Source organism: Ammospiza nelsoni, chromosome 1 (assembly GCF_027579445.1).
Source record: "Ammospiza nelsoni isolate bAmmNel1 chromosome 1, bAmmNel1.pri, whole genome shotgun sequence".
Classification (NCBI taxonomy): domain Eukaryota; kingdom Metazoa; phylum Chordata; class Aves; order Passeriformes; family Passerellidae; genus Ammospiza; species Ammospiza nelsoni.
Genome location: NC_080633.1, coordinates 28,222,439 through 28,240,494, shown reverse-complemented (window position 1 = coordinate 28,240,494; position 18,056 = coordinate 28,222,439). Strand labels below are relative to the sequence as shown.

At 39.7% G+C, this 18,056-nt stretch overlaps 1 protein-coding gene across 1 annotated transcript; it reads right to left on the bottom strand.

Moving 5' to 3' along the window:
- Positions 1-692: 692 nt before the first annotated feature.
- TMEM106B (transmembrane protein 106B) lies at positions 693-17,544 on the bottom strand. Its single transcript, XM_059476890.1, has 8 exons — positions 17,446-17,544; positions 14,104-14,325; positions 11,331-11,394; positions 9,840-9,999; positions 8,905-9,045; positions 8,750-8,799; positions 7,167-7,220; positions 693-6,424 (listed from the first exon to the last, which is right to left on the bottom strand). Exons 2-8 carry the CDS (start codon positions 14,321-14,323, stop codon positions 6,286-6,288), a joined length of 828 nt encoding a protein of 275 aa, XP_059332873.1. The 5' UTR covers positions 14,324-14,325; positions 17,446-17,544; the 3' UTR covers positions 693-6,285.
- Positions 17,545-18,056: the final 512 nt, after the last annotated feature.

Genomic DNA, 18,056 nt, shown 5'->3' with positions numbered 1-18,056 from the left:
GTTTTTAAAGATTCAGGTTTTTCAGCAACAATGGTTCCCTAAAGTAGCTTTGCAGATAGGTTTAACTGTGTCTGTCTGGGATGGAGTTAATTTTCCTTACAGCATCCCAGTCATACAGCTCTGTGCTTTGGGTTTGTGAATAAAACAGTGCTGATAACACAGCAATGTTTTGGCTAGAGCAAGTTCACACAGCACCAGAGGTTTCCTTTTTCATTGCATCTTCCCCCTTTGTGTCTGCCCAAACCTGCAGGGTTTGGCTGTGAGTAGTCAAGAAGCTGGAGGGGACACAGCAGGACAGATGCTCCCAGCTGACAAAGGGCTATTCCATATGGGATCATGCCCTGCAATAAAAGCTCAGGAAGAACAGAAAGGGAGGCTAACCAGGGTTATGGGGTTTATCTACATGTTGTAAACATCTGCCTGGTGCAAAGAAATAAATTGCTTGTCTTGCTTGTGAAGACAGCTTTGCTTCTTGTATTAAAATGTCTTCATCCTGAGCCAAGTTTTCTTGCTTTTCCCAGTTTTTCTTGCTTATCCCAGTTCTTTCTACCATTCTACTGAGAGGGAAGAGCATATGAGCAATGGCATGGGGCTCACCTGGTGGCAGGTGCCAAACCATCACAACAGCCCAAGTCTGGACTCAGTTACTTCAGTAGCTTAGTGAGACAACACTAATTCATTCACATATGGTGTTCAGCTTTCAGATACTCAAGTTTATTACAGACTTAACACAATAAAACATAGTATAAAAAAAGTAGATTGCAAAGTCTTTGCATCATGGAATGCCAAGTTACAAAAATTGAAGTCATATCCTTGAAAATACATAAAAGCTAGTGGAAAAAGATGGTGAGATAGAGAGAAAACCTGTGGGAGACAGGAAAGAAGGGGAGAAAAATACTAAGTCAGTTAAAAAAAATATACGTGATCCAAGCTTTTTAAATAGAAAATTTAATATCATTCTTTGAGTCAAACAATCCTGCCTAGAAACATATTCATAATGAAGTTAGGTCCACATTTTGAACCTCTGAATAACAAGATCCCTTGTGCCCCAGTTAGCTTACATTAACATAGCTTCTGTGTCCTACATGTCATTACAAAATACTCTTTGACTTCTAGAGTTTTTATCATGCTTTACTGGATAGATTGTTTGCTACACACTTACAAGAACATCTTAAGTTACAAAAATAGTTATCACTCATTAGTATTTCTATACATATCTCAAGCTATTATATGCACACTCTGTACATTGGATGTTAACAGCAGTTAAATTTGCTTCCTTAAAACAAACAAAAGAACTAAATCACAGTCAGTCAGACCCAAAATACTCAGGCACCAGAATACACTTACATGTGTGGTACTAAACATCCCTGCCCATGCAAAGCAAAAGCAGTTCCAGTCCCCAGGAAACGCATCCAAGTTGTAGGACCCTTGTGATGGCTGGAGGAGAGTATGAGGATCAGGATGTTACTCCCACTAGACCGGAGGGCTCTCCACACCAAGTGTGCAGATCCCATGCCAGACTGGTTTTCCTGGCCTGCCTACCCATGGAAAAGCAGATTTACATGGCAAAAGCTGTAAGTAGTAGAACTACCCCAAAACACCCCTCTGGTAATGATCACAATTCCAGAGCTAAACAAAATACGAAGGTGACTTTTAAGTGGAACAAACCCTGGGTGTTTGCCACTGCCACATAATTGTTCTCACATCTTTTGGCTGAGATCTATTCCTCCTCCTTCCCTGGGCCAAAAGGAAAAAAATGAGACTTTTTGATATGACCAGGGCCATCACTAACAAATATTTTGCTGGTTGCAAGTAGTCCATTGCTAAAGTATATTGGTTGCACTTGCTTTATTTATCCTTCCCTTTCAGTAGTGAAAAGCCTGGAAACATTACTAGGGTTGTGGCATTTTGTTAAACAGGCAAGTAAAAAATTTAGTTTTTAGAGGTGCCATTACTGGTCTTTCTCATCTCTTAACTCTACAAGCGCACTTCAGCTGACGTGAAGCTTCCTGCAGCTGCCCAACTCTGGAACAAGTTACCCATTTCAGAAGGGAACAGACAGATGTCTTGCTACAGATTAGGGGGTTGGGAAGAAAAACAAAACCACAACTACCACCCCTCAAAAAAAAGGAGAAAAAAAAAGGGAAACCTTAAATGCTGAATAAGAAATAACACTATTTCTCTTTTGACACTCCCTGAATATAGAAATTTCTCTCATACCACTCCAAGCACTATCCTTTCCATCATGAGGGCACAGCTCTTCAGTCAGGTTAAAGACCCTCATGGTTCAATCCAAGCACTCAGAGGTTTGGTACTTAAATGGTTCCCTTTATAAACCACATGCTGAAAAGCCCAGGCATGTTTGCAATGCACTACTATGAAAAAATATATTCACTTGCAGAACTGCAAGGACAACTTGAAGCAAAGTCAACTAAAACATGTACTCAAATCTGCCAACACCAGGCCGCAAAATATAAACACTACAATGTTAATATCAAGGTCATGCACACATCAGAAGTGCATAAAGAACTTCAAAGTTACACCACAGAAGAAAAAGATACTTATGGTTTGTCTTCACAAAATATTAGGAATTAAGCAACCATCTCTATGACATTGAGATGAGTAAAGAAATTATGAATGAACTTCTACAGGCTTTTTCCCACACCAGGAATTCAGGAATGTCAGGTATTTCATCTTTCAATAAGAGTGCTTCCCTTTACAACTCTCCAAATAGATATTTGATGATTAGATCTTTGATGGTTTGGATCTTGGATGATTATTTATTAATTCTTATATTTTTAAAGCAGTATATTTGAAGTGTACAATAATTTTGTTCTCCAATGGTCAAATAGTCAACATTTTAATGCATTTAAGTGTTCCATACTTCAGTTATATTTTTGAAATTTTATAGTTATTTTAAACAGAATACATTAAGCTGATTTTCAATAGTGCCATTACAGTGCAACACCCGGACTATATTTCTTATTGTTTTAAGAAATAACTATCAGAGCTTCCATTTTAAAGTGCAACAGGAATTGGCACGGGAATTGCTACAAAGTATTCAAGTGAAAAGAATTCTACTAGAAATAAACACACTGCAATATCAGCATAAAGGTATTTGATAGTGTTTGAAGACCAGAGGAAGTTACAAGTGAAATATGAATCACTTCAGAAGACACACAAAAGAAAAAACAGGAAAAAGTTTTACTTTTTCAATTCGACTTTCTAGAGAGAATTGTATTTATTGATTTACAACTGAACTGAAAGATTTGCCTTTTTTATTTTAAGATCAAGATAAAATGAATGTGAAAAACAAAAGGTCTGGCACTTGGATCTATACTGATACCTTGTTTACAAAGTTATAAAAGTTAATAGTGAGTTCCCTTGCTCCCTTAGCATGTTTCCAAGCTTGGTCATATAAAGCAAGTACAAGTTAAATATTCACACAGATGTTTACCTGTTTATCTGATGAAATGCTATATTAAAATCAGTAGATAAATTGAAATACTTGCCTTATTTGGTTAGTAATATGCTGACATCTGTGCAAGGCAATTCTAGCACTTAGAACCTTCAGCCTTTTATTCTCCCATTACTGACTTAATTTGTGAATTCAGTGGGATTTTTAATCCACAGTTTGTTTCTTAAGATGAGAACTCTTCATCATTCAGTAAGTCTATCACAAATTGATGTTTAGATATTCTAGATGAAATAAACTGAGTTTTATCCTCTTCTGACACATACATGGAAAGAATAACTCCACTCAATTATTTAACTTAAATCAGAGAATTCCAAGCACTTCATGCAAGGTTAACAATCACAGATTTAAGTATTGATTTAGCTCAACATGTACACCAAAATTTCAAAAGCCAGTTTGAGTCTCAACACTGCATAAAGTGTAACTTCCCCCTGCCATGCTTGTGCAAAAGCAGCATTCACTATTGTCACCAAATAATTTGATCATTGTGCTATTCCAGTTATTTTAGATTACTTTTCATCCTTGGAAGAAAAATTTGTTTTAAATCAATATTACTATCTGCCTACAGCTGTTTTCTTCTTTTTCTATTTCAAAATCCACAAACAACCCCCAGACAAAAATAACACTCCAGTGTGTAGATATTTAAGCCTAGAGGAAAAGAGCCTGTATCACTGGCTGGCAGACTTCAGTTCTGATATATTTAAACCAGAATTCTCTCCCTACTTGCTCTTACAGCATATCTTTCTACACCAGCTATCATGAGTTCACCTCTCTGCTTCCAGCCAGCTCTCCACTCTCTTGGTCTTTAGTTATCACCTGTCTCTTTGCAGGCTATCAGACAAGCTTATAAATGCATTTTAGCAGCTACAGGACTGAACCTCACCTAAACTCTAGAAAGGTGAGTCAGTTGTGGACGAGTTTCCCTCGTGACTGTGAGCTGTAATAATGTTTACTTTTAAGGGCCTAAAATCAAGAATAACCTTCAGAATCTAACTACAATAAGTCATCTCAACTGACTACTCCAGTTACAGAAGTTCTCTAAAGGCAAAAGATGAAGTCTTCATCTTATCAACAACTACACGAAACTGATATATGACAACAACTATATGACAGTTGAGGTTCCAAAGGTTTTCATAGACTCTAGAGTAAGGGCTCAGAGCAATTGACATAGAGGATGGGGGAGGGGTTTATTATGGTTACTTAATGTCTCTTAAATCAGTCTTATATCACCCACATTTTTTCCCCACCCACCCCCTTAGGTCCATCTAAGAGAGGCCAGCAAAGAAGAGAATAATGTAGACATGTATCTTCACTGAAGTACTGGAGCATCAGAGATTGTTAGTGGCAAGTTACTCAGAAGCCTTTTTCTATTGTGTTTATTGCCAATTCATTTTGTGTAGCTTATTTCCAGGAGACAGGCAGCACAAAATCAGTAATACCTATTTTAAAAAATACATTTTTCATTACAATGCAATAGTTTCAATAGTACCTTCTTACAGCTGCATCTCACCTAATTCAGAAATAAAACAATCCTGATTGAGGCTAATTAAAAAGTTAACCCTCAGAACAGTCAGCCTTTAGGAGTCAAACAACTTTGGACCCAAAGTTTATGATCATCATGATTGACAATTACCCCAGAAATTGGCATGTGCAAACTGTGCTACAGAAACTATTTTGTGCTGTCAGTCAGTCATCTCACAATTCCATCAGCCTGTACTCCTACAGAAAGAATTGCTTCATCTTCCCTTACAGAACTTGGATGTGACCGTTGAGTGCTCTGGAGGTACAGGTAACTACAGAATTTGCTTGCTGAGCCTGTGCCAGAAATGAACACAACCCAACGTAGTAACACTTAAAAGTTGCTTAGGTACAGAATATATTAAAACAGTAAAAATCACAAAAATTTACACCAAGCTCTCCAAACCCATGCTCAAAGTTTCCCACCTAGTTCCAGCTGCGCAATCTTGATTTTAATTCCTGTTCTAAAAAGCTTACTAAAAAACAGACTGGTAAAGTCTTGTTTGTTTTCTAGAGTCTTGTATTTTTCTTTTGTCAGTAATTGTTGTGGGGGTTGTTTCTTGTTTAGTTTTTAAACCCAGCTTTAAATCTAACAATATATATTCTCCTCATAACATCCCATTGGTACCAAGAGGGAATATGAATGAAAAGATGCCAGATTCTAGAAACTGGACATTCAACTATAGTGTCATCCAAGAGAGCTTTCCTGGCTTTCATAGACTGCATGTCACCTCTAATCATGGATAGCAAATAAAGTGTAGAATCCCAAAATAAAGAGCTACTACCACTGGGTCACTACTAGAAATTTCATACCCAGACACCTCAAAGTAATCTTGTTATTTAAGTAGTAACATTCTGTTTTCAATAGTCAAATATCAAGAACTGAAGCATAAACTGAAAATTTATGAGTATTACTTTTTAAAAATGCTCATTAGTGACACATTTCACCTAAACACAGACATACACACAATTACTCTAAGTTGATGTACCACACCGTAAGGAAAAGTCCCAGTTCTGTTCAAGAATCTGATATTCCCCCTCTCCCCCCCACCACACAACTTGACAGAAATGCTTACAGTAACAGAAAGCAAACAGAAGGGGAAAACACAACATTTAACAAGTGCACCTATTTACAATTTGCACCTTTCCCTCCTTGCATCTAAAGTGTACAGATCTCCACGTTTGCTATGCTGTACATCACATGTACTCTCTGCTCCATGGAACTCCAGTTCTGTCCAAAGGATCTCTGCAAGCACCAACTGCAGTCATTCTACACCAACCAACAGGTGCTTTTACTGTGGAGGCTGAAGGACATTTAAATATTCTGACTGGCCCAGCTGGTAGGTCGTGTTTCCTCCACAGTCCACATACTGGTATCTCTCCTGGGATATTTGCTCAGGGTGGCCTAAGTATGAGGTTGTCACTGTCACTCTTAAAAAGACAGAAGAGAAGAGATTTTGAGTTTCCTATTCTAAAAATCACTGTGTTTATATTACTAGGGTTATTAAGGAAAAGGTTTTGGAACAAAACATGTTTTAAATACATTTAAGAACATTACTGATTTACCACTATAGATTTTCTCCATGACAGACATCTGGTTCCTTTTCCTAAAGATGCTAAAGCTGAGGTTTACTTGTAAAATCTACCATTACAAATAATATTTCTTGTTTCTGATAAGAAAGCAAATGATTAAACAAACTACAAGCCATGCTACATCTACTGTAAAGACATGCCCCATTCCCTCACCAACAAAGGACCCCACCATTCTGAAATTTATGCTAAGTCACAAAAAAGCACTGTCACAAAGCAATCTCTGACAGAGTACTAAAACCATAAACTCCTTCAAGACTAAAGTTCTCAGCAAGTTTTGAACCATGGCTGATACACAAAGTAATTTTAAATTTTTTGAGACATGAGTAGCTCCATGGCTACAGCCCAGCTGCATAGCAGATACAGTAACAATGATTGTCAATCCAATCCTTACACCACCAGAACCTGTCAAAAGACACAGTTCACTTTTTGTAACTATAAAGCTACTACACTAAAAAAGCAAGTTGACTTCATTATTTTTATGATGCAAAACCTTTTGGATTAAATATGTGAGTATTATTTTAATGAGAATTACATGGCTTCTGAAGTTGTTTCTCACACATAAGAAGACTACCATACTTACTGCATCATCACTACTATGTTATGTACTTTGATAGATGGTAAAGTACAGAAGTCACTGCAAAAAAGAAGAACAATTGTTAGACTGATATCAAACTTTTCTAGGGTAATTATCTGAAAAGCAAGACTTCTGGCTTCAACTGGAAATTCTGCTGTCTATATATAGAGACTACAGAGTTGCTGGCAATGGCAACAGAATAATTTGCCAGTGACTGTATCACAGTGACTGTACCTGGACCACTGCTACATACACAGGTACTGTCTTCACAAGTGTTTGCTTACATGTAATGCTGAGGACACAACAGAAGCGTCCTCAGAAAGCGTTCATTCCATCTTCCAGAAGCTACCCAAGGTTAATCTGAGCCACCACATTTAAAGCCAGTCAGGATCACTTTGTCACCTATTTTTTGAACTCATCCACTTCTATATTACGCAAAATAACCTTTAAGCAACATACAGATATTCCAAAGTCAAGGTTATTGTTCTCTTGCAAGATACCCTTTTCAGACTTTCATTTTCTGACACATGCCTATATACCAGCCATAAAGAGCACCATGTAAGTGCATATTTTTAATCCCTGCTTCGTAAATCATTGCTCTTGGTCACAAATTTATCAGCTCTAGAATGAAAAGTACGTGATCACTGCAGCAAGACTGCTTGGCAGCCAGCCTACCAATATTTACATGCCTTAGTCATTCTTTCCTCCTGAACCAACAAAAATAAAATATAAAGAGTCAGTGAACTCAACTTATCCAAATTGTAAGAAAATACAGCATTATCATGAGCTCTATGAAGGCTATTTATGAAGTTTATTTATTCCTCATGCATCCAAAGTGTGAGCAGATTCATGATTCTTTGTTTACATAAAGCTAACTTACAGAATTTTAAAAGGTGACAGAGGTTCAATGTTTTCTGTTGAAGTCTGTGCCTTTCAGCATTTCACATCTATTTCACTTTATTTCAACAATTGAAAACAACAAGGTTTTCTCCCATCCCAAAGAGGCTGGCATCCACTAGAACTGCACACAGACCTCAACCCTCAATAGTTAACTCTTTCTGTTCAGTCTGAATTTCAGTGCAAGAGAACTAAAACTGGGGTTTGTGACCAAGAGATAATTTGTCTGTTGGACAAATGAACTTTCAGGAGCTATGAATAAAGCCACTCAAAGGGCAGGCTGTAAACACTGCTTACTATATACACAACATGTGAAGAGAAGCCTCTAATTTGTATACCACTAAATACAAATTTCCTTCTACTGCAGAGAAAATTGTGGGAAAGTTACTAGAGAACTTGTTAGGGGAACACACCTGCACTTCCACCCCTAAAGCAGCAGTCCTAACTAGCGCCAATCCCTAAAATACCATAACAGAGATACCATTTAAAGGGTATATAGCCAGGTACAGCAAGCCACTATATGAAACTAATCAAGCAATTGTGGTTTGCCTATCTTTCAGTACTACTAAACTTAAAGAAAATGCCCCAGCATCTCTTCAAACAGATTCCTGCTAACTTTGGAAAAAGTTGTTTTTAACAGCACTGCAACTTTTAATAAGATCCATGTGATATTTAAAAGTGAGTACACTTACTACATGTAGCTCATTTCATCTTGTATGACTGTGGGCACCATATAATCAATCTAAAAAAAAAAAACCCACAATAAAAAAATCAATGAAAACACCACTAAGTAGGTTTATATATGAAGATTAACACATGTTTAACTGTGAAAGCCTAAGCTACTTACCTGTTTCATATCCAGTGGACCAATGTTGGTGATGTTGTTTAACCGTGCTTTGCCAATAACTGTTTTTGAAAACTGAACTTGGGCTGTGATATTTGCCACTTCAACAGAGTAGTAGTTGTTATTCGTTATATTAAGTGTGTTCTGAAAAAACAAACACAAAACAGTAACACTTATCCATTCTGTGTATCTCCAGGAGCAAGCATTTTGAATCTTGTGCATGGGACAGTAATATCAGACATTCTGCAAGCAGATTTTCCTGCCTGTGAGGACTGCAGACAGGAGCAGGGTCACCATCACTTCTGAGTTTGTTTAGTGAAAATATTGAATAACACAAAATTCTGCACAACTTTCGTGGTAACAACCCTCCACTTAAGATACTGCATTTCTTCCTATCCTCAATTATTCCTTCCAGGAAATTTATCTATCAAAGGACCTCTTTCTCCCATGGCAGCTTTGCTTTATTTAAAATTAAGAACTCCACCAAAAGTCTTTAGGCAAACCTGTATGAAGGTCATTACAGAAGAAATCAAGAGCTATGTGGGAAGAGCTCCTCTTAAATTTTAAGGTGGATAAAAAAGTATTTTTCCTCGACACCAACTCTGAGAGAGGCAAAATACCAGGGCAGTAGCAAACAGCATTCCTACATACACACACTACAATTCAGACATATTCCAGAAGTAACACTGAGAACTCCAAAGTTACTGTTCCCTTGAAAACAAAATACCTAGTGTCAGCTTGCAACTAGATCTCTATTAGTTACAGCTACAGGAACCAGCCCCAGCAGGCTCAGTTACATTTTTCAAACTGGTCACCGACTCCAGCTCTTAAGGCACCAAGTAAGCTTTTCAGCCAGACCACAGTTTCCAAATTAAACTCTCAAAGCAGTATCTTCTGTTGCATTCATGCATTCCAAACACCCAAAAAGTCAGACTTACCGTAATATTGAGATAGATTATCCGCCTTTCCTGTTCGTAAGTGACATAAACTGACTTCACACCAATGTACTGAACATCAATCGAGCGAGGAAACAAGAAAAATACAGCCAGCCCAGAGAGCAGCAAACACACAGTTACAGAAGCAGTCACATAGAGTTTTCTGGAGGAGAAAAAAAGGACAATTCAGAGTCAAAAACACATTAAAAAACAATAACATGCTATTTTAAGTGATAAGGAGCAGGACTAGTGAATACAATTAATTCAGTCTACTTCTAGCTTCCATTAGCTTCAAAAAAGGAAAAAAAACCTATGCTGCACTTCACAGCTATGTTTTAAACAGTTGTTACTCTTGCATAAATATCAGAAACCACATTTCAAATCATGTGGTTACCCCAACAATTGTAACTTGCAAAGGAAAACGGAAGAAGTAAATATTTATGTGCTTTGAAACAAATTCACTTCCTCTTAACATTTATTTATAGCACAACTTCCATCATTTTGTGGAAGTCTCACAAAAACCACCCAGAACACAAAATAAAGCTCTTATGACAGAGAATCCTGACTTCCAGGGAAAGTGTCAGGACTGCAGCTAAGGAGCAGGAAATTCACAATTAAGCTAATAGAAAAGGGTGTGTTTGTGTGGGTGTGGCTGTGTGTGTGTGTGCATAGGAGGGTGGGGTGCTGGTAGTGGTGTGAGAGATAATAAAAAACCCTCCACAAATAAAAGGATCTACTTCAGCTCCAATTTTGTCAAGATTTGAACAGTAAAGTAATATGTCCCATATTTGTACTACCATTACATCAGATACATTATCCAGAATAGTATCACGTGAAGCTAATATATTTCTTTTACCTGGCACTCATTTCTGTTTACTACAAAAATATCAAAACATTAAAAAGAAAAAAAGAAGTAAAAACCAAAACATGTCAGAACAAGAAGCCCTGAGGATTGTAGTGAACCCCCCTAAGCAGATCCTAGAAAAAAAAAAAATTAAATAGGCTGTTATGCTATGGTAAAATTAAATATAATTATGTATCATAAATTGTTGATTGTTCTAGTGCAAAAACCAGAATGTTGCTTATTAATTGAAGGTGACCTATTTTGTAGTAGTGGCTCAAAGATGCTACTGATTAACTCAGACTCTAACAGTGAAGATCTGCTTAGATCAATTAGGATGTTACAGAGATTAAGAACTACTCACATCATTACTGTAAACATGGACAGGTCATACAGTACTCCTTAGCTTTGGACTTAGCCAAGATGTATTGTGATGGAAGTATGCACACCTGTTAATAAATAACTCACCAAGAGTTAGAGGTTAAGGCTGATATTACTCACAAGCCCTCTTCTTCCAATAATGAATGCAAGAAAGCATTCCAGTGATTTTTTGCTTGATTCTTCTTATTGCTATTCCCTTTGAATTGTTGAATTTTAACTAGAAGAGAATAATTAACTGTAGATTCAGGTATCACAAACAGCTATTGACTTACGTTCTTCTTGGCCTCAGTCTCTGATCACTGTATGGAATTAAGGCTACCAGCTGATTTTCCTGCCCTGGAAACAAAAACACCCTTTCAGAATTTAAACAAAGAATAAGTGTTGTTGAAGCTCTTTTAAACAAAGAATAACCGTTACAACTTAGTGGCACCAAAGAATAAACACTAAAGACAAACATTTAAATTCCAGATAAGGACCCAGGTCGAATGCTACTGTAGCTGATGTCACTTTCTGAAATAGAGCATGGCTTACACAACATCAAGATGAAAAAACACCAAGTCCACAAGGACCAAAACAGCAATAAATTCTGCCTCTGTGCTGCACACATGACCAGAGGCAGTATTTCCTCTGGCACCACTTCCTGGAGAAAAAGAGATGCAGAACAGCTCTGAGCTATTTATGCCAGACCATATGAACTCATGGGACAAAACGTTCAGAAGCTTGGGCAGTAAGAACTGATACAGAAGGCATTCTGCATGTACTCTTCTGAAAAAGCAGAAGTTAGTTTTGGTTAAAAAAGCCCAACAAACAACAAGCCCAAACTGAAACAATCAAAGCTAACAATACAGGTGATCTGGGCAACACAAGCTATGCACACACTGCATTCTGGAAATCAGAAGTATATAAAACCATACTTATCATGGTGCTGCTGAGCACCCTGGGAGTCAAAATAAATAGCTACTGGAATTTCTCCATGAAACTTATGTCACTGGACAGCATTTTTATAGGGTTTATTTTTTAACAGCAGAAGTAAAGAGCACATGCACAGATGAGTAGTTAAAAATATGTGTACTACATCTGCCAGTAGAGCTTTTGCTGTTTGTTGTGGATCTGTATGAGAACAGAGGCCTCAAGGCCAAATTTGCAATTTTTAAGCCAAGTGCAGAATTTGATCAAATCATCACTTAGCTAACCAAGCACTTGGCAATGAGTCCATGCTGAATCACTAAGCTAAGCAAAACATGCTAACCAAGCATACAGTAGCACACAAAACATCAACATTCTAAACAGCCTCTACCGATTTAAAACACATTTTCATCTCTACTTCAGTGAAGCGTCTTCAACCTTTAAGAAAATATCACAGTAATCCTTTCATACATTATACTAAAAACTAAAGCTGTTCAAGTAACAAAATGTAATTTCATGGATTTATTATAGTATAGCCATCATATCACCTATTAATTGTAGTCCTACTAGTCATGCTGTCATTCTTAATTTTTCCCCTCTCTCCTCAAATGAACCCAAAACAAAGCATTTTTTCTTCTCTAAAATACTAAGGAATGATTACAAACACAATCCTCTTAGCTCTAATAACTCATTTTAAGTTCAACCACATTATTTCATTAGAATGTGTACACAACGTGCATGTTTTTATAGTTACTGCAAAATCTTTAATAAAATAATTAACTAACATTTATTTAAGTACTGCATCCAAGGATTCTACAGTGAAAATAAGAAGCTTTTGAACATGGAAATTTGGCTATTTCTGCACTTTGAGTAAAACGTGCTATTGATATTAACAAGTATTTCAAGTCAACGAGTTAACAGAACAAACTTTTTTACCCTTTCTGGCTAAGGCAATTTTTAATTTCATAGCTTTTCAAGGTGTGAAATTTGATTAATTCAGAGGTACTCCAAGAATACATTGTAGTAGAAAGTTTAACAGCTAAAACACAAATCTCCTGTGGTATTTGCAACCACTGAAATATTCTGTGCTCCCTGGTCCTTCTACAAAGGTGAGACACAAGTGTGTGTGAGCTGTGCCATAACCTAATCCCACTGAAGCACACGTAGAAGGACAACATGGCACAGACATCACTCAAGTTTCCTGAGCAGCTGCTCAAAATCAGTTCCAAGAGCTTTTACAGCCAATAATCTAGTTTGGATAAGAGGTCTGGCAAAGGAAACTCTAACATGAAAACATGTCATCAGCTCTTCCCCAGTCAAAAGGAAAATCTCACAGCTGAAGCAAAATGCTGTGCCTTGGCCCACTTGGCTCTCATTCTGCCAGGTTTCAGATATCCCATGTTCTCCTTCCACTAGTCTCGTCATAAATATTGAGGGAGCTTTTCATTTAGGACAGAAGCATAACAAAGCAACATGTTTTACCAAGAGGAAAAGTAAAGGATGAGGGCAAAGCAAACAAAACAGTTAGGTATGGAGACTAATGCTGTGTAGCCTACTCCTTTCCAAGGCAGCCAAAGAACCTATATATTTTCAACTCCAAGCTGGAATTATCCACCTAGCAAGCACCAGTGGGACAAAAGCAGGGTAAAGGAAAACAAGAGACACTGGCAGCAGTGAGGGCAAAAGAACTCACTATAAATCAGGAAGAGGTGCTGCAGCTCAGGTCTACTTTTCCATCTCTGAATTTGCAGCCATTTTTGCAGTTATATATTGATTCAAATAGTTTAGAATAGGTAGTCAAAAGCAAAAAATGCAATAAAATGTCATGAAACTAAAGGTTTGCTAATTTAACTTGCAAGACCTAGGGTTATGGGTGGATTCAAAGCTGAGGAGGAAGAAACAGTTGCATTGTGCAGACAATAGGAGATCCAAGTTGTAACAGCCAAGGTGTAACAGTTGACCCAATTTGTTACATTCATCTAGTGTAACAAAATGCTTAGTGCTGAAAAAAAGGTCAAAAAGACTAAAAAACTTCATCTTGACTTGAAAAGCTATTTGTTATGCATTATTACAACTGCATATGGTTATGATGTAAATTTATAGGTTAAAAAAAATAAAATAATAAACAAAGAAACTTACCTCGTGGAATTCTCCCTGTTCCCTGGCAGGTTGGGCAGGTGACACTGTCCCTTCCTGTAAATTCCACATAGGGAAACTGCGACACATCTCCACATCTGCTGTCCTCATTGTGCACTTCCGAGTGAACTAAACCATTCCTCACGTTATCAGACACTGAGCTTCCATCATAGCCATCTTCCTTGCACGTATGCATAGGCAGGTGAGAAAGCGATTTTCCCATGTCTAAAACAGAGGCAGAAGGATGTTTTCAGGGACAATGATTCAAACATGGCTTGCATTTATTCCTCTGCACCAAGTAACTGTTAGTGTGTGGCCACAGTCTGACAAGGCTCAGTTCTCCTTTGTTCAGACTCTTTAGGATCCACAAAGCACTAAGGCCTGGTCAAGCTGGAGTCAATCCCAAACTGTAAAGAACCTGAATTAACTGGGAGCTTTGTTCAGATTCCCCAATATGCACAGGATGAAAGGGGGTCAGTGACAGGCTTTAAAGTTAGAACAGTACAACTGCAGGCAAAAGCTACAACAGCTTCTCAAAGGATTGTTACTGTACAGGCCTTAACACAACACACTAATCTTTGTATTAAAAAAAAAACCAAAATCAACGCTGGGCCATAGAAAGCAATTTTGAGTAAATTCTACACACGCCAGACCCAATTTTAGTAAATTTTTCAGCCTGGACTTGTTTTGAGAACATAGGATTGGCTGTTAGTTTCCAAGCTACAAATATAGATCACCTGGTATTTAAACTGATGCTTCCCTTTAATTCAAAAGAGGACTAGTTCCCAGGGAGGTCAAGTGAAAAATGGGAGTTACTTAAACATAGCAGCTGCCAATATACAGCATTTAAAAAGACCTGTTTAAAAAAAGAGTATCACTCACAAAAACATTTTTGTTACCTGTGTGTATTTTAATTTTTCATTACTGTACCTTTTCAGCCATGACACTGAAAATATCTTGAAACACAGAACATTTGAAACTAAAGTCTGTGAAAAAGTGCAGTAAGCAGAAACACTCCAGTTTGGAACATGTGGGAAAAAACCTCCGAGAAAATAAAAAATAAACCTCTACAGCAATGGCACTTAGTTGTTCAGCTTATCCACATAACCCATTTTGGTTACTTAACACACAGAGACAGCAATCACTCAATCAGTTTTTTGATCAAAACTGACTAACTAATCAATTGATCAATCAATTAATTAAAAAAGAATATGCAAAACTTCACTGTTTGGTTTTTTTTTTGTCCATTAAGAGGTATTTTTAGAGTGGCAGCTAGGAATTATCATGCTCATTCACTAAAAGGAAGGCCCTAGAAGGAAGATGAAAAGAGGAAGATAAGTCAGAAGATTTTAAACCAACTACTCAAGACAGAACAGAAATACCTCAATACTGATTGACAATGCAAACACAACATTAACTCATTACATTGCCACAAAGCCTAGGTGAATGTGGGAGAAGGAAAGTAAGTCAATAAATGCCAACCAGTCCCAGTTACTGCCCTAGCAAATATGCGGGATTATTTTTTCCACTTATGTCATTAAACCCTTACAAGCAGGAAAGCTATTTACCCTTCTGCTGCTACAGCACTTTTTAAATACTCCAAGTTTAGGAGCCATTCAATAATGGAAATTGTTGAACTGAAAATTAAAACTACTGAGCTATTGAAAAAAAAAATCCTGAAAAAGCTGTTGACACTGTTGACAATTATTTCACATGGGGTTTTTGTTTACTTTTCTCCTTGCAGCTGACCTACAGCCCTCAAGCTACGGAACCTGAGTCCTGAAGCTTAGGCAATAGCTGTCACAATTACAGATCTGGAAGCTCAGGGATCGTGCTGTTCTGCCACCACTTCATCCAACACCCACTGACAACTGAAATGCACCTTCTAGTTTTAGTTCCTTCCAGAAGGAAAAGTTCACACACTCCCTGATCACACTGTGACATGAACCAAAGTGAAGCAGGCAAGGCTGACTGGGATCTTTTTTCAAGAGCGCATCCTTTATTTGAATTAAAGTACTAAAGCAGGTGCATCCTTCAATGCCAACTGTACCTGCGCTTCAATAATTGAATTTAATGGTGCCAGAGATCAGGGAGAAACATCTCAGTTCACAAACAGGAAAACACAGAAGCATCTTCAAGCAAAATTAGATTCACCAACATGCTTTATCCCCTAGCCAAGCCTGAACCTTGTTACAGTTGACCACAAATCAAAAACACCTTGATCTTTTATCCAGCACTTAGAGGCTAAACAGTAGTAACTCCGACAATATAACATCTCCGTATGTCACAGCTTCCATGCTGTCAGCTCTGCTTTGGTGCAGTCTCCCTTGCAACTGATGGTACAATCCCCTCGAACTTAGCCGGGATTTCCGTGAATTCACAGTTTGTTAAAACGGCTTCGGTAAATTAAAAATGTGACAAGTGACTTTTGTTTACGACCGCACCCTTCAATTTGCCGTGCACTGCAGCACAATAGTAGGTGGACAAAAAACCCAAACAGCGTCACAAGACAGACTGAACCGCCACATCCTGAGCTGCATGCAAGCGTACAGGAAACTACTTTGTTTATAAACTCAGTGGAACTTCACAGAGTCAAATTCAATTGTTATACTTCTCCAGCAAGTTAGGCTGATGTTCTTAACCTTTATATGCACACGTATATAAAACTTGAGATTACAAACCTACTTCTTTTTCAATACAGCGAAAGATTTCGAATCGCAACCACCGTCTGCCCCATCAGCTGCGCGTTAACCGCGAGCATCGGCAGCTCCTGCGAGGCAGAGGCCGCGGCAGGGCAAGGCAGTGACTGGGCAGCACAGCCTTGGCCAGCTCGGCTGGGCACGACCAGCGCTGCCTCCCCCGACCCCGCTACAGAGCCGCGCCTCGGACACCGCCTGAGCGGTAAGGCGGGCGCAGCCAAAATACAGGACTCAAAAATCCTGGGGTTTAGGGATTTTCTCGTCCGTCAGCGCCAGCTGCTCTCACAAACATGGCGAAGTTTACAGCCGGCAGGCTTGGACCAAGGCCCGGCGAGCTCGGCTGCTGCTGAGCTGTCCGGCCAGCCCCCGGTCCCCGCTCGGCCTGGGGTGGTCTTGGCGCAGGAGCCGTCCCGGGGCAGGGGCAGGGCAGGGCAGGGCAGGGCAAGGGACAAGGCAAGGCAAGGCAAGGCAAGGCAAGGCAAGGCAAGGCAAGGCAAGGCCGGCCCAGCTCAGGCCCCCGGCCCCTTCCCCCGCCCGCCGCGGGCCTGCCCAGGCCCCGCCGAGGCCCAGGGGCGGCCGCAGCGCCCCCCGCCCGGCGCACAGCCCCGCAGCCCCCGCCCGGCGCGGAGCGCGCTCCCGTCCCCACCTGCGGCGCGGCTCCGCGGGCCGGGCCGGGCACGGCACAGCGGCAGAACCGGAGGCTCCGGGAGCGACGCAGCTGCCGGCGCCGAGCCCCGGATCGGGCGTGTGCGCAGCCGCGGGGCGGAGCCGGGCCCGTCCCGTCCCGCCCGGCCGCGGGCGGAGCCGGCTGGGGCTGCGCTCCTGGCCGTGCCAAGGAACAGGTGGCCCAAGGCTCGGGAATGGCTCTTACACCGCCCTCCCGAGGGGTGCGGGGCGATCCCGTATCCGGGAGTGGTACCAAGGGTCGGGGAAATGGGAATAGGAACATCGCACATTCCCGCTTTGCCGCAGAGAGTCTAAAGGGGGCAGAGGGATCCCATCCGGAATTTCCTTGGTTCCCGGCATTCAGAATCCTATAAATAGAATCATCTAGACTGGAAAAACCCTCTAAGGTTGTCAAGTCTAACCTACGACCGAACCACGGTGTGAATTAGACCACGGCCCCAAGGGTCATGTCCAGTCTTTCACTAAACACCTCCAGAGACAGTAACTCCAGTGCCTTCCAGGACAGTCCATTCCAGTACCTAATCACCCGTTCTGTGAAGAAATTCTTCCTAATGTACAGCCTAACCCCCG